At 33.6% G+C, this 27,937-nt stretch overlaps 3 protein-coding genes across 3 annotated transcripts; 2 read left to right on the top strand and 1 right to left on the bottom strand.

Annotated features, from left to right (window-relative positions):
* The first annotated feature begins 578 nt into the window (after positions 1–578).
* Positions 579–3,633, top strand: LOC111378080 (auxin-responsive protein IAA14-like). Its single transcript, XM_023001247.1, has 5 exons — positions 579–982; positions 1,301–1,518; positions 2,005–2,140; positions 3,085–3,146; positions 3,372–3,633. The coding sequence occupies exons 1-5, from the start codon at positions 723–725 to the stop codon at positions 3,407–3,409; spliced, it is 714 nt and encodes a 237-aa protein (XP_022857015.1). The 5' UTR covers positions 579–722; the 3' UTR covers positions 3,410–3,633.
* A 1,610-nt stretch (positions 3,634–5,243) lies between these two features.
* On the bottom strand, positions 5,244–27,937 carry LOC111378079 (putative uridine kinase C227.14). The gene is made up of 13 exons (XM_023001246.1): positions 27,715–27,937; positions 27,207–27,322; positions 27,070–27,113; positions 26,366–26,443; positions 25,427–25,619; positions 13,887–13,917; positions 13,748–13,806; positions 13,502–13,575; positions 8,735–8,821; positions 8,219–8,280; positions 8,095–8,123; positions 6,312–6,400; positions 5,244–5,798 (listed from the first exon to the last, which is right to left on the bottom strand). Exons 1-13 carry the CDS (start codon positions 27,773–27,775, stop codon positions 5,795–5,797), a joined length of 927 nt encoding a protein of 308 aa, XP_022857014.1. The 5' UTR covers positions 27,776–27,937; the 3' UTR covers positions 5,244–5,794.
* Positions 20,545–23,658, top strand: LOC111378078 (U3 small nucleolar RNA-associated protein 18 homolog). Its single transcript, XM_023001245.1, has 2 exons — positions 20,545–20,670; positions 21,689–23,658. The coding sequence occupies exon 2, from the start codon at positions 21,700–21,702 to the stop codon at positions 23,398–23,400; it is 1,701 nt and encodes a 566-aa protein (XP_022857013.1). The 5' UTR covers positions 20,545–20,670; positions 21,689–21,699; the 3' UTR covers positions 23,401–23,658.

The following is a 27,937-nucleotide window of genomic DNA, read 5'->3' as shown; positions in this document are numbered from 1 at the left end:
AACGGAGATTAAAATTAGATTTTGATAAAAGTTGATAAAATATATGGTTAAAAAGATGTGGTCCCATTAAATATGTAGTTAATATTATTGTTAATTTTGACTCAAATTAAAATATACATTTTAATTTCTATCAGATAGATGCTTAATTTTATTGGTTGCATACTATCAATTCGGGCGTGCACGCTCAACACCAATCGATACAAGGTTGTGCTCAGTCCGTCCCAAGAGCTCGACCAGAACATGTAGCCTACAAGGATTCATTTGGCTTATGCTTAAAAAATAAAACCCGTCCAAATTCGTGCTATGTCGCGACCTTAAAAAAGGGAATGCATTGGAGAAAGAGTGGTCTAGGATTAGCAACTTCACAATCGACTACTCAGCACAGTACGGTTCGATTTACACCTCTGGAGCCAGCCTTCATTTATTCATATATGGTGAAGAAAGGTGAAGAATGATGCAAATTCAAGCAAAAGCAACCAAGTCACCATGCATGTCAATATCCATTTCCAGCAAGATTGGATATCCAGCTCACTGATTGATCCACGTGTCAGATTTCCCATTAAATAAACACAAATTGCATACTCACCGTATATTAATACCCCATCTTGCTCCAATGCACTCTTTCCCCATCTTTCTAATTTCTCATTATTGTCATCATAAACTTTAGTCTCTGCACCATTAACAAGAAAAAAGAAAAGATTTTGACAGAAATTTTAGCCAAAATGACTATGATAAGTGAAGAACACAAGAAGGAAAAGTTGGGTTTTGAGGAAACTGAGCTGCGTTTAGGATTACCTGGCGGAGGAGGGATTGTTAATGAAGATTTGGTTAAGAATACTAATGCAAATGGTAAAAGATGGTACACAGAAACTGTGGATTTGAAGCTCAATTTTGCTCTGAAGGAGACTGAGAAAGGGGAGAACTTGCAGGAAGAAAAGAATCTCATTTCTTGCTCTAATGATTCAGTCAAGCCACCTCCCAAGTAACTGACTTTTATTTCTCGTTATTTACTTTATTTTTCTTAAAGATTTGAACTACTCTTAATATTCTAGTTTTGAAATTTTTAACATGAATTAAGTAATACTTTAAGGGCATGATTGGTATGGGATATTTGATATGAATGGACTTTGTACATTCGTTTCCTACTTCCAGGTCGAACGATATTAATTTTCGTTTACCTCTCCAATCGAGTAAATTAAGTAGGACTCATTAAATTTCTGAAGTACTTAGCTGTTTTTGAGCTCTCTGCCTTGAATTCTTGTTTCAAATAAGTAATATGAACTGAATGCTATTAATCCAGGGCACAGGTTGTAGGGTGGCCACCAGTTAGATCGTTCAGGAAGAATATTATGGCTGTTCAAAAGAGCAGCTCCGAGGAGGGAGGTGGTGGCGCCGCCACCTTTGTAAAGGTTAGCATGGATGGTGCACCTTACCTTCGCAAAGTTGATTTGAACATGTACAAAAGCTACCAAGATCTTTATGGAGCCTTAGGCAAAATGTTCAGTTCCTTTACTATGGGTATGTGATCTGTATTAAATGTATAGAGATTTCGATAATATTCAAGTATTCGTATTGTATAATTATTTGTTTAAGTACATAATGTTAAGACTTGGGGTCCATCTTAATAAGGTCAACCTTATTAAGAGGAGTGTCCCAATCCTTTATATATTGGTCATTATTTCGGTATTTTACCGATGTGGGATTATATTCCCTTAACATGCCCCCGCAAGATGGTGGCTCGTTTGAGCAGACCAATCTTGAAATCCGTGTGCTCATTTTTAGAGACTTAATCGGATCGAATCGCTCGTTGGAGCTTAATGGGCTCTGATACCATGTTAAGACTTGGGGTCCATCTTAATAAGGTCAACCTTGTTAAGAGGAGTGTCCCAATCCTTTATATATTGGTCATTATTTCGGTATTTTACCGATGTGGGATTATATTCCCTTAACACATAAGGGGGATTTTGTTGTTTGATCTAAATACATTTACTGATTATGCTGAAGGTATATGTGATTCTCAAGGAATGATAGATTTCATGAATGAGAGCAAGCTTATGGATCTTTTGAATGGTTCTGATTTTGTTCCAACTTATGAAGACGAAGATGGTGATTGGATGCTTGTTGGGGATGTCCCGTGGGAGTAAGTTTCTAACATACTCATCTGTCTTCTTTGGGTTTTTGGGCATCCAATACAAGATTTAGCCCCTGTTTGACAACCATTTTTGAGGTAAAATGAAGTTTTGAATAGTAATGTTTTAAAGAATGTGTGGTTAAAAAGTACGAAAATTTTGAATTTTCGTGCTGAATATTTTATTGTGTAAATGTATAATTGAAAATAAGTATGTAAAAAAAAGAATTTTGAAATAATGATTGTCAAACGGGGCTAAATTAGTACACTTCGCTCCTGTTGGATAACTATATTTTTCAAACTTTTTTCTTCTACATATTCATTTTTAACCACACATTTACACAATAAAATATTTTGCACGTAAGCTTAAAAATTTTCTTTATTTTTTAATTACACATTCTCCTATAAATCACTATCCAAAATTCTTTTTTTTTTTTGGAAGGTAACGTTGTCAAACAGGAGCTTAAATGAATGCATTTGGTTTCGCTCTAATAGGACGAGTTACTTGGTATCAAAGCCACGCAATTGACCTAAGTTCAAGTCTCGTCATCACCCTTTTACTAAAAGGCGTACACATGTTAGATTTAATTAAAAAAAATTGAACTCGGCCTACACATATGGGGACGTGCTGAAAATAAAATTTAATTGAAAGCGTTCGATCCACCTGTGATAGTTGAATCTCTTAGATGAGTAGATTTAGCCCTTATTTGTCATCCATTTTCTCTCATTATTTTTTCTACAGTACTCATTTTAAACCATACATTCTTCATTAAAATAATATTATACGTAAATCAAAAACTTTTTCTTCTTTTTTAACCATACATTTCTACATCAATCACTATTCCATAATACATTCTTCCCAAATAATCGGTGACAAACACACCCTTAACAGGTGGAAGGGAGTACAAGTATAGGAGTAAATGTACTAAGGATAAATTTTAATGCAATTGAAACAGGATGTTTGTTGGATCATGCAAGCGCCTCCGCATAGTGAAAGGAACAGAGGCAATAGGACTCGGTTAGTATCCTCGACCAATTCTTTTGTTTTTCCCTCAATAACTTGTAGATTTTGTCGTATGCCTCTCTTTCTTAATTTTGTACTTTATTGTTCACTTCAATTGTATGCATCGATTCCCCTCATGCCCCTAACATAATAATTTATACTCCGATGGCTCGAATATAATTGTACATTTCGAATAATTTGACATTACAAAATAAGTGAAACCATGAATTTGAGTTGCAGCTCCTAGAGCCGTGGAGAAATGCAAGAACAGAAGCTAAAGTAGTGAATTGCAGCAAAGCCTGCTCTTTTGTTCTCTGTGGTCCAAAGGCAAAAGGCACAAACGCAGGAGAATGTTGGATTATGTTTTTCTTATATATCATATGGTTTGTTGTAATTTATTGTTAATCAACAGTGCTGAAAGTTTCTAAGTATTCATTATTATGGACATAAACAATAAATATATTTGTGCTTAAGACTATTTGACTAGCTTGTTTATCACCAATAATGCCATAATCATGTACTTGTTTAATTATTAGACTGTGTTATTGTACTCCTTGATATCTTGATTTATATGTGGAGTTCACAGATTTGTCTATAAACTGTTCAATCATTTCCTTGACCTTTCAAAAATCTTCTTTAGTAATTAGTTCTACTTTATGTCATCTTGCAAAAATCCAGCTCAAAAGTTGCATGAGATACTAGAGGCTATTTTGGCAAGACTTTTGAAAAGTTAAACGTTATTTCTCAGGCTAAAGATAAATTTTTGGACATGTTTGCATAATTTTCTAAAAATGATTTCTCTTGCTAGAAGAGCTTAAAGTGAAATTTGACACAAAGAAACTCTACTACGAGAAGTAGATACAAAAGCAAAAATCTTGTCAAACGGGTCCTAATTATTGTTCTGTTTAATGATTTTTTTTTTTTTTTTACGTAGAATATATCGTATTCTTGTTCATTATAATGTCTCATCTCAGTTAATCTTTTGCCGAGTGAAAGAGGAGACAATTTGTGGAAGCATGGAGCAATGTCATGTGCATGTTAAACAGAGCATTTAATTTCTCAGCCCATTTTTGTTGGTGGGTTGGTTATATTCCTAAGCTTATAACATAATATTATTCAAGTACAATGCATACATAATAGTGAAAACAAGATGGAGGTTAACCATTATAACCAAATCATTTTGCTCCTTCTGCTCTCAAAGCAAGATAGTCATACTCATACATTATGCATTTCATATTTATAAACACAAATCTTAGTACTCGTGAAAATCTACATCTTCATATCCAAATTCATTGATCCAAACGTTATCTATGAAATATAAGTCGAAATAGAAAATGGAAGGCTTATAATTTAACAATTCATGTTCATGTCAACAAATCCCATCGAGTATCTAAATTTATTCGACTGCGATACAAAAATACGAACTTCTATATAAGTAATGGTATCTATCTAGATTTGGCAAATTTGATTAGGACTCATACTTCTACTTTTTCATACCTACGTCCTCAACTTCCTTCGTCGCATTTTTATCTTCAACCTTATATTAATCAACACATCTTGTCTTTGATGACAATTTCTCTCCAAAAAAATCTGTTAGGAGAGGCATAAAAAGCGATATCTGCCATTTCTTTTTTAAAAAAAGAAAAAAAAAGGTTTTGACAAAATAATTTTTCTTCATTTCAAGCAGAATATTTTGGACAGAATCAGAAACAAATGCACTAATTAATTGAAAGTTAATGATAAGAACGAACCAAAAAGTTAGAGACAACTAAGAAAATGAGGAAAGCTAGGGGAACTTATGTTACAATTAAAATGTTATGTAGTGAACAAATGTTGTGGCGTGAATATAATAGCCCACTAGTTTTGACTCTGAAACCATATGGTAATTCACATAAGATCAATAGAAATAAGACTTTGTACCTCTAATGTACTTGACGCGAATTTAAGCTCGCATGCTTAAAAGTCATAATAGACTAGGATGAGAGCCTTTAACCTCTAGTTAAAATTTTACTTGATCCTTATATAGATCAGACCATAGATAGACATAACGTGCATATTACCTTTATGGCTTGTTCAGAACTGTCTAGTATTAGACAGTATTGATCGTACATGTATCGGCAAATGCAAGATGTATGTTTGAAAAAAAGAATCCAAACAGTACTCCATCCCATGCTTCACTAATGGATGCATAGAATGCTTAGCTTTGACGGTTCTATTTTATGAAGTAAAACATATGCAAAGCAAGCCAACCTGAAAAAGAACAAATGTCGGGGGTAGATAAACATGTTTCATGTACAACAAATGCTGGCCACAGAAGGATAAAGTAGCCATCTATTCATTCTTGTACTATGCCCTCTGCTAAAAGAACTTGAAGAGTAAGGTGATTTCCTACTCACTGATTGTTACTCGTTCATTAGTATTGCAGCTTTATTCTTCCCTTTCCCATCGTAACTGTTCTAAGTAGGACATTGAGAGCTTACCAAATGAGGATCAATTCAGCACCTCAATTTTGTGATTGCACAGCTTGGCGCACTGGCTTGCTTCTAATTAAGGGTCTTGACTCTCAAACTTAAACTTGGAGGTACGAAGGGCTGAAACACAAGCGTCAGAAGCTAGTTTCTGGAAAGCACGATTATGACTTCCAAGAAAGATGTAGCTTTCATTTATCTGCGATGTGAAGGTTGATATAAATATAACTTCATAATTTATAAGGGAAAAAATGAGGATTTTCAAGTCAACCACTGTCAGATGGGTAAATTTAACATTTGTATGCACAGTAAAAATATGCTTCTTTCATGAAAAGGAGAACATTACGGATTAGTGTGGTATTGTGATCTTACTGCAGGTAGAGATAGAATCTAATAGGGTATAGACAAATTTTTGGAAGTTCTAACACGAAGTTGATTAAAAGATAATCACTAGATTATAAGGCAAAAAACAACACGTGAAGCAGCTGTAAGAATATTTTCTTTTGTCCAAGTAAAAATATTTCAAGAGAAATGTTGATTGCTTTCTTTTGCTCAACTTCAGAAGTACAGAGAACAGCTGACCAAACATGAAGATCACGCATATTTATTCATGAAAACTACAATGCACAGTCAATGAACAATCTACTGTGTGAGAAAGAAGGGATTTTGACAATTCTATTTTCCTATTCTAGTAATAGGAAAAGGGATTCACCTTGAGAAGTCAACGGACTTGATAAGCAGATCTGCATTTTTCTTTGACTTGATTATGAGCTCAGCATTAGGCCTGTCATTGTAGTCTATCTGCATAATGAATTAAGTGACAAAATGTAACACCTCAAATTTTTATTTACTATTTCCATATATGCCTAAATTTAATGTTAGTCATTTAGCAAATGGAATATTTCATGTCTAGCCTTGTAAGTCACACTAAAGTTCCTAAGTTAAAGCGATAAGTTCCACCCTCTTATTTGCATAAATGATTTATTTTCTTGTGTATTTTTATAGAATTTATTGTAAATTTTATTTATATCGAATATTTAAGTATTATAGAAGTTGATAACACAAATCAAGTACTATACTCATTTTGTAGCTCGTGTTAAATAACAAATTGGGCTCAAGAAAAATTAATTTTAAACTAGTTATGTCCGAGTTATTTTTATAGAAAGAAAAGTCGTTTCCTCCAGTATTTTATCAATAAAAATAAGACTTTTATGAAATTCACGGTTAGTCACTAGAGCAAATGAAAAGGTAATGTAGTCATTAAATCAATTAAACCTAATTAACCCATTAACCTTGATAGTAAGTGGATTAATTAACCTCGTTAATTCTTATTTAACTTGAAAATGCGATTGAATTGTTGGAGTTACAGTATGAGGATATGAGAGAATATATATATTTTGAGGTGAGAGTTATTTCTTTTACCATATAATTTGATTGTGCACATTTCCCACTTTTGAAAGAGAGTATCATATCACAAGCCATATTTTCAAGGCATATTTTCAGAATTTTTGATATCAATTGAGGTAAGAATACATGACGCGGTAATAAATTCTTATTTTTCTAGACATCTATATAATTATGGCATGAAATACTTTATGGCCTCTGTGTAGATTTTTATTTAAATCATTTGTGATAGATCATTAGGTCCAAATGTAAATCCTATAGGATATGAGAATTCTAAAAAAATTCCTTGAGCTATCTAATATTGTGATTAGTTGTTCTAAATTTAAGAATTTAGAGAATGTTATGTCAATTTATATTTATATTATGTTAAATAAGAATTTGCACATATTTTTACTGAGTGCTTTCAAAATACTCTCTTACAATAAATTTCATATTAGAACCATCGTGTTGGAAGCTTGGAAGACTAGACGAGTGATTCTTATGGGTTGTCAAGTAAAATTTTGGGAAGGATTTATGGCTAATTTTTATTTTAAGAATATTTTTATGTTTAATTAAGTGCACTTCATTTTAGTAATTTTGACATTTGAACCTTGTTAGCATCTCATGTTAAATTTGACAATTGAAATCGTGTTATTTTAACATTTAATTATATATAAAAATTTCTCACTTAAATTGTTGAATTAAATTATTGATTCGATCCAATACCAACATTTGTACAATAGTGTTAAATTCCGCTTAAATTAGGCCCTTGTTTGGTCTCCATTATTTTCAAAATATATTTTTCTATCTTATTTTCAACCACACATTCTTTAATAAAATAATATTACATGTAAATCCAAATTTTTTTTCATATTTTTTAACCACACATTCTTCATCAAAATACTATGCATTTTGGGCAAAAAATGGGGCTCAAGCAGGCTGTAGTAAGGAAGATTTTAGTGACACTTCAAATCTTTGGGTTTTTTTTTTCTTTTTTTTTTTTTAATATAAATATTAGATTTGGGGCATTACACAAAAACACTTAATATTAAATATATTCAAAAACCTCGATGTATCAGATAAATGATCGAGAAATGAAGGTCAAAGCTTACCCGCCATTTAGCAACATCAGGAGGCTTTCCTACAATGGAATGCAAATGAATGAAATAAATCTGTATTCTTAAATAGAATTTCCTTGTATTCACCGGGATAAAATGAACAACACTTTGAGTATACCTGTTGATATATGCCTTCTCACGACCCGTTGCATTGCTTTCTCAATGTCAAGATCAATGAACCTTGCAAGCAAATTGTATAGTCCAGTAAGTAATTTCTTATGATTTCAGAACCTTCATGTTTCTATCCAACAAAGCAACAGAGCTGAAGGCACAGAAATCATGGAATATACTTCAATTTGTGCCACTAGGGAGAGAAGTGTTTTTAAATGGGAGCTCTACCCCTAATTGAAGGGTTAACAATCAGTCAGACACTACAAAGTATTACCAGAACATTGCTACAGTAGTTGCAAACAACGCCATTTGTTTTGTTCTTTCTAGAATTTGGATCCTTCCCATGAGAGGTATCAAGATCATAGCATTAACCAATAATACACAAATGTCAAGAATTTCTAGCTAAAAAGGGTATACCATCACACAAGTGAGGGCCATCAAACAGCATTTCAAGGATCAGCAGAGTGGTTTTTCAAGACTATTGAGTAAAGGAAGAAATTTTAACTATGATGGTAAGTATTACCATTTCTCATCAAAAATTGATGAGATATCTTTCCAGACCTCCTCGTCCAAGAACAAATAATTACCTTCAACTATCACTACTTTGTGCCTGAAACAAGGCAAAAGTAAAAAAATGATAATCTGCACCAGAATCTGATAAATGACGGATAATTAGCAGCCCATTAATTCAATTTTAATCCATTCACTTAGAAGTAGGAAAATATAATTGAGAAATAGTTTGGCAGTACAAGATCCAATAGAAGTACTGCCTCATGCATAAATAGAACCCAGTAATTTGATTTTAATACATGCACGTAGTAGGAAAATATAATTGAGAAATATTTCGCCAGTACAAGATCCAATAGAAGTAATGCCTCATACATTTATGACTGATAAGGACTATAATGTTAAATTGGATATCAGACATTAAAGCAGACTTTGAATACTCTGGAGGTACTGATAGAATCCAAGCATGACAAACATTGCAAAACCTGATTAAGAACAGCTTTAGTATTAATTTCATTCTAATGTGGTGTTCTGATATAACTTCTGTACAACTTCACACTAAACTAAATTTAGTTCTCAAAAAATCAATTCAACTCAGCGTAGCAAAGTCACATCCCCATAACTAAGTTCTCAAGAAATTTAGATAAAATAATGGTTTATGGAAAATGCCTATTTGTCGCTTGCTATTATCAGTTTTTAATTCCCTGTCAAGAAGACTGCCAGAAAGTTCTATGGTGCTTGGACACGAGTATAGGTGTCGGATACGGGTACATATCTAGGAGTTGGATTTTTCTCATTTTAAAAATTAAGATATGGGGATACGATTAAAAAATATCCAAATTTTGGACACGGTTATGGGGATACATCTTACAAAATTAAGATTTTTATCTGTTGTGGAGACAAATATCAACAATTAAGGTTGTCCATTTGAAAATGATAAGTCACTTTTTAATAATGTATATATGTCTATGGAGACAAATATAGAAACAAATATATTTATTTTATGTAAAGACAAATCCTATCTTATATAAAACGAATTTCAATGTATTAAAATATATATGAACACATGCATCAACTTATCTACTATAAGTAAAAATAATAATAAAAAAAAAGCTTCTTTTTTTCCATATATATATATAGGCTACTTGTGTACATTTTACGTATTAAACAATTTAGATTGGGGTATTCAATAATTCATGTAAGGATAGCTTTCAATATTTATACTTCGTCCGTAATATATTTATCATGAATGCATTTTAAGCCTTCTGACAGATTTAAATCACTCAAATTGGATAATTGTAGCTTAAACTCTAGAGTCAAACAAATTTAAAATTAAATATTAAACTAATCTTATCTTAAATAAAACAATAAACCACGTCAATTACAATAAATAATACAACCTGGTAGAGACTAGAGACAACCCTAATTTATGGCAGTATGAATTTTTGATTTTTAAACCACTTAATTATACTCATTTCATTAACTTATTCATTGGGCTCCACAAAAGCCCATTTAACACGTACCCAAAACCTATCATCTTCTCCAACTCTCATCTTCCCTCTCTGCAATTCTATAACCGCTGCAATTCCGTTCCTCCATATATTTCTTCATATTACTATCACAAGACTCGAAGTAAACGGGTTTGCTGCCGCCACAACCGCAAGTCAGAAGCAGTACTCCACTATCCAATGTCTTCTCCATTTTCCAGCCGTGTCCGAGTTCAAAGCCAAGAATCCGACCCATATGCCGTGTCATGTCTTATCGACACAGATACTTCCCCATTTTTTGAGAGTCCGAGCAACATAGCCAGAAAGAGAAAAATTCCCAATATTATCAATTTGCCATGGTACTCGGGAAAACCATCTCAGTAAACACATAGGAGAATTGAGCCAGCAGGTCCCATATAGTGATTTACAAGTGAAGAAGTCTATCTTCTCCGCCAACCCGACAAAGGCAAAATCATATTTTCTGCCCTCCAGTAAACTTGCTTCATTTAAAGGGTCCAAAATGGAATCCCAAAGGTTCTACCATGCACGTCGTCGATATTTCTACTAGAATATGTAGAGTAACTTCCATCCTTTCGCCAATATAACCTCATAGTGATATTTTTTTGAGTTCCACATAAAAATAATTTAGCTACATATTTATTATAAAATAGTTTTACCACATTATGATCCTGACCAGTGGACTTTATAAAAATCGGAATCAGTTCTTGATTTTTATGTTGACATTCATTTTTCTGGGAAAAATAACGAATGTAGATAAAAATCTCATTTTGTTCGAAGGAAATTAATTTTTGCATATTCGCCTAAATCCAAATGTTCGAATATTTTTTATCTATAATTGTTTGAAGAATTTATTTTGAGCAAAATTACATGAAAAGTGTTATGAGCCGCCATTCCGATAATTGATGATAATTCAATTCTAGGAAAATGCCAAGTTTGCCACAAAATATGAAACAGATAATGAATCCCAAGACAACACTTGAAATCTTTCCTTCTATCCAGTGTACAATGTTCATCCTCTTAAAAAGAATCGCTTGAGGGTAATTTTCCAAAACTCGACGGTTGGATTCAAATTGTAATATTATTGAGTTGCGTGGACTCGCCAACTCAGACGAGTTTTTGACTGAGGGTGGAAAATACATAAGAATTTCAGTTAGACCATTGATCAAGGATAATTGAGACTGGGGACAGACCTATTGGGAAGACTGGAAGGAGCCTTCAAAAACATTTGATCTAAAACAATGACCTACTCATTGTAAAGTAGTCACCTTCTATAAAGTGCAAACGGGGAAAAAAAGGATCGTCATTTTGCAACTTAGATTTAGTTCTTTGCTCCCTACTTTGCAATTCTCAGTTGTTTGTATTCCGCAGTTCACCAAGAAAAGTCAAGAAGGGGATTAGAAGAACCCAAATATCTATAGCAATTCACTGTGTTTCAAGATTTGACACTTCTCCCTCAATAATTTTGTTACTAGACTCAGTTTTCCAGGCTTGCTATTGATAAGGAATTGGATGACATCTTCCTTGGCTCAGTTGTCGTATTTCTCCTGATTTCGCTGTCAAAAATTTTAATTTTAGAGGAATGTAATTTTCAGTTTTGTAGATACAACAAAGGCTGAGGGTTCAACTGAGTTTCTTGCCGACTCAGCAAGATGACCGAGTTAATCCCCTAATAAGAAGAGAACACTTACAGTGTCCACCAAGTTGTGTAGTTTTTGGCGATCTGAGTTGACTCGAGCAAGTAGTTCCAAGTCAACTCAAGTTTAAAAATAACTTATTAACTGAGATCAGAACATGACTCTTATGTTTAAACAAGGGAAAGTGGATCTTTGAGAATCCCAATTCTCAAGAACTGAATTCTTAAAATTTCCAACTTTGAAATAATTCAAGTCCTTATAAAGTGAACTGACGAGGAAATGCGACACAAACACAAAGAAATAGGCTTCCCAATGTTCATGCTAATGCGGCCAAGGTTAGGAACAGAAACTCCTACTGAAATGGCTGGTGCAATTTTCCTCCTAAAGGCATGATTCAGCAGCTGAGCAACCACAAAATATTTATGAAAAAGATAACACATAAAAAGAACAAGGTCTGCTGGATTCAAGGGCTTAAGAACCTTGAATTTTTAGTCTAGTTTCAGCAGTAGAATTAATGAACAAAGATACAGCATCCAACCCCTTAAAGAGCTATTAATAAGCACTGAACCCCTTAGTGCCATCCAAATGATTCAAAAGAGCAAAATACCCTCCTTTAAGTGACTTTGTACCTATCTCCTGACCCTCTAACATAAAGACAAAACACTACTTCACTCATTCTAACTACTAGAAAGATGGAACAAATAAAACCAATTTAACATTAGTCCAATAAAAACCAAAAAGAGAATATATTAAATCATGAGATCCGTGTCTATTTTATCATTTAGTTACCCTGCATTTCAAGCACACATTAGGCACCATCGTGCCATCCTCTAATGACTAGGACACTGGGTTAGTGTACTCTGGCTAATGAAGAACACAATATCCTTTGTTCGGACAAGATGCTATTTGGAATCTTATACTGGACTCAAAATCGTTTGGATGGTGGTGTGATAGCAATAAATGGTGTGACTAACTTATGATCTAAGGTTGGATTTCTTGAACAGTCAATTAATTCGCGAAGTTTTTGAATTAGTGAAGTTTTCTTCAATAGCAAGTTTGTTGATCAATTCCTCTTTTTTTTTCTTTTAAGTTGCAGTCATCTATCTTCCATGCACTTGCCAAGGACTTAAAACACCTTTTGAAACTGAATCCCTTTCAGCTATTTTTAGCTGAATCAATAACATTTCAGGTATAAAACATGCTTATGGGAGGAGGAAATTAGTTAGCCCTGTCTGGAGGAGATGAAAATCAGATTTTTAGTAAATTTTGATAAATGTTGATGAAATGTGTGGTTGAAAAGTTGTTGCTCCTATGAAATATGTGGTTATAAATTAATTATTGACTTTGACTTTGACTTATATTAAGCCCCTGTTTGACCCACATTAATTTTCATTCCATTACATTTCATTTTTCTCTCTCCTATTTTTAACCACACAATCTTCCATAAAATAATATTACACGTAAACCGAAAATTTTTCCTTCTTTTTCAACCTTTCATTTTTAAATAAAACACTATTCCATCCATTTTCATTAACACAAAATGGGGACCAAACGGGGACTAAACTGGGGCTAGAAATATCCCAAGTCCTTCAAGTTTCACATGCATTGGAAAACCATCATGCAAAGACAACTAAAACTTACTGAAGGTTCACAGAGATGTCATCTTCAACAGGATCTCCAACACCATGGTCAAATGATGGGGCATACACTGATCCCTGAAGAAGAATACAACATGGGATAAATATGTGCAATAAGCAGGTTTGTTCATCCAGCACAAATTACCGACTTTTAGGATAGTCTGGCAGAAAATGCAAACACAATGCCAGAAGTTATTCAATGCTAATGTCACATGTGTCCATTTACTTATCCCAACAGATAATTATTCACCTGATTTTTCAAAGTCGTCAAACATCTTAGCAGTAGTTCAGGGTCAAATGTCCATGGAGCTGATTCACCAGCAAAAAGATCAATGCTTTTCTTGCATACAAGACTTAAAATAAGCTATTATAAGAAGAAAGAAACTCACCTCCCCTTCTCGCATGAGCTTCCTTTGGATCCTAATAAGCAAGACACAAGTTCAGTTACCGGAATGCCAAACAACACTTAGTAATAAAATTGAAAAATATTTCAAGGCTGTGTAAGCTCCAACTGTAATAAAATTTCACACATGATATAAGGAAATTAGAAGTTTCGTGGACATGATCTCATAATAAATTAAGAATTTGGGCAAAATCCTTCAGGATTTCTTTACTGTCGTGTATTTAGATACCATTAACATCAATGAAATTTCATCCTCATACATTTCATAAAATATAGGAGCTGCACCTCGTGTTAGATTCATCACATGTTTTCACAGCCCATTACCAATTGCAACTATAAATAAACAGGCTGTTGTCACAGAAGTATAAGATATATTTTAGGTATATCAACATCATTATGATGCAGGAGCATCTAAGAGGCTTGCTAGAGCTGGTCAGATCTGCTAATTACTAGTTGGATATGTTTGCATTGGATTCTTTATTTAGTACTTACTTTCTTGTTTTAATTCGTAAGTCTTCTGTTTAGTTTAATATTTCATTATTTAAAACAAAAAGACGTGTGCTTGTCAAGGGATTCATTAGAAGTACTGCTCTTTCTTATCTTTTAGCGAGATACAGATAAGTCGTACAACAATTACCATGATACCATCAATGTAACAGTAGTATTCAATTTTTTTGCAGTAAAATTTATTAGCTTTCTTAGGGACTCTTTCATCCTAGAAGGGTGATCTTAAACGTTGCTTCTTGCCTTCTTTATTGGTAATCAATTCATTGTCGACTCTCACTTCCCTGTCACTTTATATTCCTCAATTAACTTCTAAATTGGTATTTGGGCTATAAAAGGTATTGCTTTTGCTTCCTATATATTAAGATGTAGTAACATACAATGAACTTGGCAAAGGTGTGTAAAATGCGTGCATTCTTACATAATTGGACTATCAAGACAAGAGAATGAAAACTAACGTGGATACAAACCCTAAAACTAAAACAATAAGAACATGAACCGTATTTCATGCTCATAGTTAGCGACAAACTTAGTTCATAACAAAGCATCATAATTTCTCACAGTAATGCAAAATACTGTCCAAGAGATGAAAGCAGACAAATATTGTAATGGGCATTTTATAATTTAACCTCCATCGCATCAAGTTGATGACGATAAAGGTGGAATCCATCCATGGGAAGTACAATTGCAACTTCTGGGGTCTCAACTTGAGAATCAAAGGAACAAGATTTTTGAGGCCACAATTTGTTGACACGGCAAGCAACCTCAGATGCAAGAGTGCTCTTTCCAGCGCCAGGAGGCCCAGCCAAGCCAATAATAAGCCTGCATATTCAAGAGGATTATTAACTATAAAGAGCATATTTGTGAGATCAGTAGAAGAATAGCACACTAGTACAAGAAAGTTGTCATCATTACCATGAAACACATAAAACAATTAGGTTTTAACCTGTTTAATTATGCCCGAGTAGTTATTGATCCCTCAGGTTCAAAGACCAAATAAACCAGGCACATGCGAACAATGATTAGGAGTAGAACTGGGAATCTTTGAGTAAAATTGGAAGTTTGTCAGCAGTTTTACAACCCAATGTTGTAATCAACTTTTAATCCCAGTATGTCAATATAGAGGACGTACAAATTTTCTCTCCAAGGACATTCTTAAACATAAGTGACATTCAAATTGTTCAATTTTATATCATATACTCATCCATAAACAGATAGAAATTGATCCTGCGTGTTTTTTCTCATTTGAAAGATCTTTAATAGCAATGCCATGTGATGAGGACATCTTTTATTTTATAGTCATCCTTTCATCCTGCATCACCATGTATTCCTCGGAATGAGGAATGGCCTCCTTCGATTAGAAAGGCAAGTGGAAAAATTAGTACCACAAGCCACCAATAAGATATTTTGGTGGTTTTCTTCTGGAGAACACGGTGGAGGAAAAAGAATTGGAGGGAAGAAACTAAAATAATAAAATTGAAAATACTAGAAAATTTCCCATGGAAATATATCCTACAAAAGAGGGTCCTAGATAAAGCAGATAATATGTGCATCCATCTATACATAGGAACAGAAACATCTAGGTCACAAAGCATAGTTTTCAGATGAAGCCAGAACTCACTTAAAATTGGGATTTGCTGCTGCTGCTGCAGTCGGAACAAGGCGTTCAGCCAAGGTATCATAGATTTCATCCATGCACCTAATAAGAATGATTGAATTCACACTAGGATCAGTGGAGTGCAATTATGCAAATAAAAAAAAAGGTGCACATCCAGTATACATAACTGTGTTGACAATTCCTCCTCATAGAGACCAAATACATGGTTATGAAATTAAAGGGAAATCTACTATGAGGAGGTGTAGCAACCAGCTACCCCAATTTTCAAATCCATCTCCTCATTTAGTCACCAAAATAATGACTTGATTTCGCCCTTCTCTTGCCACGTCTTAATTTCACGACGGGAAAAAACAAATATTAAATTATATATTTCAAAAGATTGCTGAACTTTAAACTGGTCCTTTTTGAACTGAACAGAACCCTGATCTTAAGGGCAATCTATGAATCATAGAACAATGAACATGGATAATAAATTCACCAAACTGTTAGATGCACAGTAAAACATAAATTAAGCATGCACACGTAAAAGAAGGATATGGAAACATCATTAAATCCTAAAGCCTAGTGACTAACTTAAAATGTCTGCTCGGGAAAATATGTCTAGATAAAAATCCAGATGTCTATACCAAATCTATTGACTGAAAATACAGAGTGCAGTCACAGTACCAAATTGTAAAATAAATTCAACTCTAGGAAAGATAGTGTACCCCGCATCTATTATAGGAATTTCCTTCAGTTGACAACGTAAAACCTACAATAGAATTTTTGTTTTATCAATACAAAAATGAATTTGCAAAATAAAAAATGATATTGTGTTTATCCGATAATTTCAGTAAAAAAGTACCTGCAAATGATTTTGCTTCTGGATCTGACCCGCTAATGGCCTTAAGGCCGTCTTCGTTGGCAAAAACAGAACTTGATTCCATTTTCGAAACCATGTCCTTTTCAGAAGCAATGCCTCTACATCGATCATATAAGAAGCACCATGCAGAAAATTAAAGGGCAAAACACTAGAACTTAGACTTGAAAGTTGAAATCATGTCCTACTCAGAAGCTGTATTTCGCATAGTTCTTTGTACTGTAAATTGTCCCTTTTTAACCACGAAAATGCAATTAACAAAAATTGATGATAGAGACAAAAATACATCGTCTTCTGTTTGATATTATTTGAAACGCATAATAATCGAAAGATAATTGCATCATCGTTCCATCTCTTCATGTACCAAATGGTTTCCTTCTTACGCTATATCATCATCAATTAACAATTATTATACAAATTTCTCATAAAAAATTTATTAAGTTAAAATTGTTTATAATCTGGGCTGTTTCATCATTAATAAATGAGAGCGGAACCTGATGGCGATGGCGTGGAGAGAAGCGATCTGGAGCCTATCGAAAACGATGAGACCTCCATGGCAGAGCAAAAAAGTAGAGCGAGGAAGGAGTACACAGATTTTGTTTTAGCACAGTGTGTGTTTACACGTAGAGAGAATTGTAACACGATTTCAGCTAAGGTGACGTTTCTGTTGACCTTTTCTGAAGACGAGACGAGATTAGCCGAGGGATATAACCAGAGTTATCATACCAACTCCAACATCGACTGACCGAGTTTGGTGAAAAAATATTAGTTTTGTAAATATGTTTATATGAACTTTTACTCAAGTATTACAACTTTCTTATATCTTCTTAAATAGGACATTTAGTTAAAAAATTCTTTTTGATCCATCTTTTTTATAGAAGAATTTCAAAAAAATAAAAATAAAAATCCTTCATCTTTTTAAAGTCTTTCATAAATCTCTATAAAAATTTATTTATACAACTGTTACAACATTCAAATCACGGCTAAATATGATTGTAATAGAAAACTAAGTCACAAATATCGAATAACTGAAGAACAATCAGATTGTGATCAAAGAAAATATCAAATCAAATCACAAAATAATCGAAGAACAAATCAGTCACGACCAAAAAATGAGGTCACCATACAAAATCAAGTCACAATCATATAATAATCAAACAACAATTCGAAGAAAAATTGATTAACACAATGAAAATCATAATCAACTAAAAATTTTTTTGAATACAACTTACCTATTAACTCAATTTTTCATAAACATTGCATTTAACAGAAAATAAATATAAAAAAATAATTGATTTACCTCTTAGAAATATATTTTCCACTAAAATCATTACTTTTAGATTTTTCTAAAAGAACTTCTTTATGAGATTCTGTTATTTTTCTTTTATTAGCCTTGTGTTCATTCTTTGATAAGATCCCCATTTTACACTCTTAGGTAACATCATTTTACAATTAGTTTGTACGAATTTAGGGTTACTAGAAGACTAAACTATAAAAAAAAATTTATGAAATTTGAAATGAGGAAAACAAATTTAGCACTTTCATCGTCGATGAAGGCTTCGAATCTCTACTCTCTCTCGACGAACGTGATAGAATCGCTTGGACAAAGATTAGAGCTTATGTCTCAAGGGATATGGTAGAAGAAGAAGGAAATTTGAAGATTTTGAATAATTTCTCTCTCCTACTATGGATGATAATGTTGGTAAGTAATGTTTAGTTATTTATTAATTAATAATTTAATATTTAATATTTTAATTTTAAGAAATTAATATAACCTGATTTTTGTAACAATAAACTTAAAACTTATTTATTGAAATATAAAATCAAAAATCAAGGATATGTGTAATTTCCTCAACTTAAAATCTGATTTTTAAACTATAAGCTCAGAACAATATTTGTAATGGATAAAATCATATATGCCCTCTTATTAAAAAAGAATCCACTCTTTACTTTGTGATGGAAATATAACTATAGGTACTAACTTATATGTAAATTATTTCAAAAAATACTGATTTCTAAAAATATATATCCCAAACCACAATTGTAATTGACATATATTCAAATCAGTAGACTTCACGCTGGACATTCATGAATCTTCATTTTCAATTCTGAAAACAAAAGAAAAATGATAGAGACACCCTTATCTATTTTAAAGAACATATTGAACATCTTCATCTTTTAAATCTAATCAATTAATATACATCTTCTGGGATGACGACAAATTGTGTTGCACATTTCATACAACGTAATTTGGGTTTTTCTCAAGATCAAATATGCTATTTACTTTGTAATACCGTAAATACTGATATATGATATGTAATCTGACGAACTTCGAATACAATGGTTATATTGATTGCATGGTTTTTACTAAAAGACATGATATTGTCATTTGTATATTGTCATCTTCGAAATAAAATCTAGTAACAAATAATTGACATGCATCTTTATTGATATGTATGATGTGACTCTGTGTTTTAAATGATTTAATATTTCAAACAAGAATCATGACAGTTTGCCATATAAACTATCATTTGACAATTAAAAAATAAATAAAAATCCCTTCAACAATATTTTTAAATACAAAAAAATAATGTCAAGGACGATGTACACTTAGAGTGTACAAAATGGCATTTCCCTTCAAACAATGTTGGGAAATTCATCTTGGCATTTTGCATAATATCAAGAAATTGATTTTTTTTTTTAATAATGCAAGGGAATACAGTGCTTGAAATCTATATAATATCAAGTTCTAGTGTGATTTTATGGATTTCTTGAGTTGGGATGCTTTGGGAGGAATTGAGAAGTGGAAGAATGTGAATTACACCAATTGGGGGATTAAAGACGTGATTACATTTTGGTAAGCGCTTGTTTGGAGGAGTGAAATCAACACTTGATCTAATGTTTGTGTGAGTCGTTAAAATTTAATATTTTTCATTTTACTGTAATTAGTCAAAGTTGAACGTGCATTCCACATTATTTTGAATTACTTTATATGTGCTGTAAAAATAATATTTAATATCATTTTGTTGGAAGGATTTGATAAGTCTTAAATGTATTAAAGAAAATAAGATTCAGGATAGAAAGTTAATAGAAAAAATTGTACTCTCAAAAGCCAATTCTATGATTCAATTTTATTTATTTATTTATTTGGTATTAAATACTACAAATGATCAACATTTTTATACTATATTTGATACATAAGAATTAATTGTTAATACATGAATTTAAACGCTAATTAAAATTTTTAGATACATAAGTCGAAATAAAATCATCTATAATTATTCTAAATTCATATAGATCAAAATTCACCAAGTCAAGATTCATAATGTGAATGTTAAATTAATTGAAAATAATAACATGAAGTTCATACATAACAATGATTTTGTAGTATTTATTACATATTGAAAGACAAAAAGTAAGATATTATTGAAATAATTGAATTGTAGTATGGTTAAAATTTTCAAAAAATAATTCTCACTTGATGTGATATTTAATATATTATTATTATTATAGACTATCCCGTATTTATGGGGAAAAAAAGATGAAATACGATATTTAAATATTAATTAAATAATAAAAACTTGGTGCAATTTCCTCTGTTCATGAAGCCCAATTAAAAGGCAGGCCTATCAAAGGATAGCCCAAGTCTGTTTAGCAAGGGGAGCAGCCTAGGTTTTAATTCTCAGTATTTTACACTAAAAATTGGGAATATAAAAATCACGTCCCGGCACCAATTTATCTCGTGTTCCAGTGATTTCTTCTCAACTTCTTCATCACCAAATTCGGAAGGTAGTATTGAATTGTATTTCTGTGAAAATGGGCTTTAAATGTTGAAATCGACTCGATTTGTTTGTTGTGAATGATTCAATTTGAACTCGACTCCTTATGATTTATTTTATTTTTCCGGAATTGTTGTTTCTTGATGGTAATCTTTCTCTAGCAACAGTGATTATTTCAAAAATACCCAGGACCAAAATCCGGTGGGGGCAGTTGCCCCCTGCTGCCCCCATAGACCCCAGGTGGCTCCTCCCCTGATTATTAGTGACCAATGACTTCTGTACTGAACCAAATCCGTAGTCAGGATAGTGATGTACAGTTTTTAATTGCTTCTTGTTTGTGTTTGGGAGGAATGAGGACTACTTATTTGGAAATTGTGTTCAAGGTCTCTGTCTTGAAAGATATTATTTTTGAATTAATTTTGATTACAAAAGTACCTGTATCATGTTTGAAAAGAGATTATAAGATAGCCAAAGGAGCCTACTGTATATATTTCACTTGATTTTCCATTTATGTCAACTCGTTTTACCTTAGCTATTGGGATTGATCATCTTTATATCCCAGATTCATTTTGTAAACTAGAGCATTTTGAGCACTGCGCAATTTGACTTGAAATGTCCATTTGGTCTTTGTATCTGAGGAACATGACACGCTGAAGACATTCACAATTTTAAAATCAGTGTGCTGTAAGGCAAGAACCTGGCCACCCAAGCTGGTTTTTGCCCACCCCTTATTGCTTCTAAGTAATTTAAATATTTTTGTCATTTTATCGTTATTTCATTGGCTTTTCTACATTTTGCATATTTGTTTCACTTGGTTAGTCATGATGTCCTTTAACAATATGTTATTGTTGGTTTAGTTTTAGTTCCAAATCGCTTAAGTATTATACCTCCATTTTTTTCATTGATGCTATTGGTTTCAACAATGACTTGATGCTCCATTATTGAGAGGTATCGGCCATCAAATAAATGCATGGAGGTGTTACGGTTTATAGTACAAAATTCAATGATTCATTTTCATCATGTTGCAGACGGTGTAGATATGATGAGTTTGATTTCTCAAAATGCTATACCCAAAGAGGTAAAAAGGAATGCAAATAAGGATGGGACTACACTTGTTGGGGATGGAAACAAAGATGTTGAGGATGGACAGGAGCTTGATTTGGATGCTATAAAGAATCGAAAAAGAAGGAGAGAACGAAAGAAAAAAGATGAAGAATCAGAGATTGAGCAGGAGAGGGAAATGAAGAAGCTAGAGAACTTTTTGTTTGGCTCTTTGTACTCTCCCATTGAGTTTGGGAAGCACAATGAAGAAATGAGAGATGAGGTTGACAATAGTTCTGCGTTGTACTTCACGGACAGGTCAGCAAATAGTATGTTGTCAGTTTATGAAGAGGATGCGGGATTGGCAGAAGAAACAAGTGACGAAGAGGAAACTAAGCAAAGGAAACCTGTATGGGTAGATGAAGAAGAGGAGAAAGCCAGCATAAATATAGCTAAAGTGAACAAATTGAGGAAACTGAGGAAGGAAGAGGATGAGTGTGTAATTTCTGGTTCTTCATATGTGTCAAGATTGAGAGCTCAGCATGCTAAGCTGAACCCTGGGACTGATTGGGCACAACCTGATGTACGGGTGAGAGATTACAGCTCTGACGACGAGGATGTCGATAAAGAAAGTGGGGCAGTGGTGGCCTGTGGTTATGAGGATGCTGAAGGTGTTGATGATATCCTTAAAAGGAATGAAGATCTTGTTGTGAAGAATAGTGCAAAATTGTTACCAGGGCGTCTAGAGTATTCAAGGCTGGTGGATGCCAATATGATGGAACGTTCAAATGGTCCCGTAAAATCAGTGCAGTTTCACAAAAATGCTCAGTTGCTCCTTGCTGCTGGATTAGATAAGACAATAAGATTTTTTCAAATTGATGGAAAAAAGAATGCTAAAATACAAAGCATCTTTCTTGATGGTTATCCAATTTATAAGGCTTCTTTCTTACCCGATGGGTCTCAGGTTATTATATCGGGAAGAAGAAAGTTTGCTTATAGCTTTGATTTAGTCACGTCAGAAAAAAGTGTGATAGGCCCTCTAATTGGTAGGGAGGAGAAGAGCTTGGAAAGCTTTGAAGTTTCTCCTGATTCTAGTACAATCGCTTTTCTCGGCAATGAAGGTTATATTTTATTAGTTTCAACGAAAACTAAAGAACTCATTGGGACCTTGAAAATGAATGGGACTGTTCGTTCGGTAGCTTTTACCAATGATGGACAGCAATTGCTGAGCTCTGGTGGAGATGGGCATATTTACCACTGGGACCTGAGAACAAGGACTTGCTTCCACAAAGGAGTCGATGACGGTTGCATAACTGGTACAGCTCTTTGCACTTCCCCAACTGGAAATTTATTTGCAGCTGGCTCAGTCACGGGTGCTGTGAACATTTACGACAGGGAAGACTTCTTAGGTGGGAAGAGGAAACCACTCAAGACCTTTCATAACCTGAGCACTGAAGTGAATTTCATGAAATTCAACAATGATTCTCAAATGTTGGCTATCTGTTCGAACGTGAAGAAGAGCAGCTTAAAATTGGTTCATATTCCATCATTTACCATGTTCTCAAACTGGCCGCCATTAAATCAGACTCTGCTTCATACAAACTGTCTAGACTTCAGTCCTAATGGAGGTTTTATGGCACTGGGAAATGCAGCTGGAAAAGTTTTACTATACAAGCTTAATCACTACCATAATGCATAGTGATTTTTTCTATAGACCACGGTTCGTATATCATTTGTTGTTGATTTAAATGTTGTGTGAGCTACATTTCCATCCATCTGCAGATCATATATGCAGGAATTTTGTTCTTTGTTTTAAGTACCCTTTAGATTTAGACTAGAATTGATTGAGTTCAATCTAGTTTCTGTTATAAAATATGTTGTACTTCGCCTAACTGGATTAATTTTAGCTAGACATTGATACTAAGTTTTGTAGCGATAAATCTCGGCGTTCCCTGCACACGGGTTTTTTTTGGCATCAAAGGTACCTAATATATCTGTCAACAGTTAGTTTTATTTGGTTTTTGTACCCTGGATTAGACACCATGTCCAACAAAAGATGATTGAAGCTTGATTTGCAATATATTAGCCAAACGTTGCCAGGTGCTTAAACTTACTCGAATTTGATGTCTTCCTGTATATACTTGTTCATTATTAGAACCAGGCGATAACAGTTATAATTCAGATTAATGCTTTCAAGGTCATCAAGAATAACAAACTGGTAACATTAGCTTAGATCTGACCAACTCGATTATTTGTAATTGTAGTAGTACTAGCTAGGCGGATTGCCTATATCACGCAATTCACTCTCTAGAACATGAATGGTGGAATAAATCTTCCCCCTAACCCAAGAGGCGTACTAGCACCCACCAAGGTTTAAGTGAATTACGAGTAAAATCAATCAGAAAATCGAGCGATCTCCCCTTTCATGATGTTGTGATGAACCCATCATTTTAATGCAGTGCTGCAAAAATGGCAATAAGAACTTTTATCTTGACCAAGGAAGTAATGATGCGGAGAAAAACCTTATTTTACGCATTAACAAGACTGGGAGCCAGTTCAAATTTTGATATTGACATGTCGTTTTAAATTGAACACGTGAAGATAAAATGTGAGATTTTAAAATCAGCATTAATTTTACAGAAATATATATATAAACACGATCTTGTCATGTCACGGTTGCTTAACAACGTTGCTTAGCAAATCCTCTCTAAAAAAAACTTATCAAAAGGTGATGAAAAAACAATCTCGTGTCCATTATCAATGAATCTCATTTACATTAATTTATTAATGTAACGAAAGAGATCAAAAAATAAATATATTTCATTTTTGGCTTCCTCTTTTCTAGTTGGGGGTTGGAGACGGGGAGGGGGTATATCAGCCATCTATTTTATGCTTCCACATATAATAAGGTCATCCCAATTGCAACTATAAATAAACAGGCTGTTGTCACAGAAGTATAAGATATATTTTAGGTATATCAACATCATTATGATGCAGGAACATCTAAGAGGCTTGCTAGAGCTGGTCAGATCTGCTAATTACTAGTTGGATATGTTTGCATTGGATTCTTTATTTGGTACTTACTTTCTTGTTTTAATTCGTAAGTCTTCTGTTTAGTTTAATATTTCATTATTTAAAACAAAAAGACGTGTGCTTGTCAAGTGATTCATTAGAAGTACTGCTCTTTCTTATCTTTTAGCGAGATACAGATAAGTCGTACAACAATTACCATGATACCATCAATGTAACAGTAGTATTCAATTTTTTTGCAGTAAAATTTATTAGCTTTCTTAGGGACTCTTTCATCCTAGAAGGGTGATCTTAAACGTTGCTTCTTGCCTTCTTTATTGGTAATCAATTCATTGTCGACTCTCACTTCCCTGTCACTTTATATTCCTCAATTAACTTCTAAATTGGTATTTGGGCTATAAAAGGTATTGCTTTTGCTTCCTATATATTAAGATGTAGTAACATACAATGAACTTGGCAAAGGTGTGTAAAATGCGTGCATTCTTACATAATTGGACTATCAAGACAAGAGAATGAAAACTAACGTGGATACAAAACCTAAAACTAATACAATAAGAACATGAACCGTATTTCATGCTCATGGTTAGCGACAAACTTAGTTCATAACAAAGCATCATAATTTCACACAGTAATGCAAAATACCGTCCAAGAAATGAAAGCAGACAAATATTGTAATCGGCATTTTATAATTTAACCTCCATTGCATCAAGTTGATGACGATAAAGGTGGAATCCATCCATGGGAAGTACAATTGCAACTTCTGGGGTCTCAACTTGAGAATCAAAGGAACAAGATTTTTGAGGCCATAATTTGTTGACACGGCAAGCAACCTCAGATGCAAGAGTGCTCTTTCCAGCACCAGGAGGCCCAGCCAAGCCAATAATAAGCCTGCATATTCAAGAGGATTATTAACTGTAAAGAGCATATTTGTGAGATCAGTAGAAGAATAGCACGCCAGTACAAGAAAGTTGTCATCATTCATGAAACAAATAAAACAATTAGGTTTTAACCATGTTTAATTATGCCCGAGTAGTTATTGATCCCTCAGGTTCAAAGACCAAATAAACCAGGCACATGCGAACAATGATTAGGAGTAGAACTGGATATCTTTGAGTAAAACTGGAAGTTTGTCAGCAGGTTTACAACCCAATGTTGTAATCAACTTTTAATCCCAGTATGTCAATATAGAGGATGTACAAATTTTATCTCCAAGGACATTCTTAAACATAGGTGACATTCAAATTGTTCAATTTTATTTCATATACTCATCCATAAACAGATAGAAACTGATCCTGTGTGTTTTTTCTCATTTGAAAGATCTTTAATAGCAATGCCATGTATTCCTTGGAATGAGGAATGGCCTCCTTCGATTAGAAAGGCAAGTGGAAAAATTAGTACCACAAGCCACCAATAAGATATTTTGATGGTTTTCTTCTGGAGAACACGGTGGAGGAAAAGGAATTGGAGGGAAGAAACTAAAAAAATAAAATTGGAAATACTAGAAAATTTCCCGTGGAAATATATCCTGCAAAAGAGGGTCCTAGATAAAGCAGATAATATGTGCATCCATCTATACATAGGAACAGAAACATCTAGGTCACAAAGCATAGTTTTCAGATGAAGCCAGAACTCACTTAAAATTGGGATTTGCTGCTGCTGCTGCAGTCGGAACAAGGCGTTCAGCCAAGGCATCATAGATTTCATCCATGCACCTAATAAGAATGATTGAATTCACACAAGGATCAGTGGAATGCAATTATGCAAATCAAAAACAGATGCACATCCAGTATACATAACTGTGTTGAAAATTCCTCCTCATAGAGACCAAATACATGGTTATAAAATTAAAGGGAAATCTACTATAAGGAGGTGTAGCAACCAGCTACCCCAATTTTCAAATCCATCTCCTCATTTAGTCACCAAAAATAATGACTTGATTTCGCCCTTCTCTTGCCACGTCTTAATTTCACGACGGGAAAAGACAAATATTAAATTATATATTTCAAAAGATTGCTGAACTTTAAACTGGTCCTTTTTGAACTGAACAGAACCCTGAGCTTAAGGGCAATCTATGAATCACAGAACAATGAACATGGATAATAAATTCACCAAACTGTTAGATGCACAGTAAAACATAGATTAAGCATGCACACGTAAAAGAAGGATATGGAAACATCATTAAATCCTAAAGCCTAGTGACTAACTTAAAAAGTCTGCTCGGGAAAATATGCCTAGATAAAAATCCAGATGTCAATACCAAATCTATTGACTGAAAATACAGAGTGCAGTCACAGTGCCAAATTGTAAAATAAATTCAACTCTAGGAAAGTTAGTGTACCCCGCATCTATTATAGGAATTTCCTTCAGTTGACAACGTAAAACCTACAATAGAATTTTTGTTTTATCAATACAAAAATGAATTTGCAAAATAAAAAATGAAATTGTGTTTATCCGATAATTTCAGTAAAAAAGTACCTGCAAATGATTTTGCTTCTGGATCTGACCCGCTAATGGCCTTAAGGGCGTCTTCGTTGGCAAAAACAGAACTTGATTCCATTTTCGAAACCATGTCCTTTTCAGAAGCAATGCCTCTACATCGATCATATAAGAAGCACCATGCAGAAAATTAAAGGGCAAAATACTAGAACTTAGACTTGAAAGTTGAAATCATGTCCTACTCAGAAGCTGTATTACGCATAGTTTTTTGTACTGTAAATTGTCCCTTTTTAACCACGAAAATGCAATTAACAAATTGATGATAGAGACAAAAATACATCGTCTTCTGTTTGACATTATTGGAAACGCATAATAATCGAAAGATAATTGCATCATCGTTCCATCTCTTCATGTACCAAATGGTTTCCTTCTTACGCTATATCATCATCAATTAACAATTATTATACAAATTTCTCATAAAAAAAATTATTAAGTTAAAATTGTTTATAATCTGGGCTGTTTCATCATTAATAAATGAGAGCGGAACCTGATGGCGATGGCGTGGAGAGAAGTGATCTGGAGCCTATCGAAAACGATGAGACCTCCATGGCAGAGCAAAAAAGTAGAGCGAGGAAGGAGTACACAGATTTTGTTTTAGCACAGTGTGTGTTTACACGTAGAGAGAATTGTAACACGATTTCAGCTAAGGTGACGTTTCTGTTGACCTTTTCTGAAGACGAGACGAGATTAGCCGAGGGATATAACCAGAG

The sequence above is a fragment of the Olea europaea genome, unplaced genomic scaffold (assembly GCF_002742605.1).
Source record: "Olea europaea var. sylvestris unplaced genomic scaffold, O_europaea_v1 scaffold1765, whole genome shotgun sequence".
Lineage (NCBI taxonomy): Eukaryota > Viridiplantae > Streptophyta > Magnoliopsida > Lamiales > Oleaceae > Olea > Olea europaea.
The sequence above is the reverse complement of the archived record's forward strand: the minus strand, read 5'-3'. Positions and strand labels throughout refer to the sequence as shown.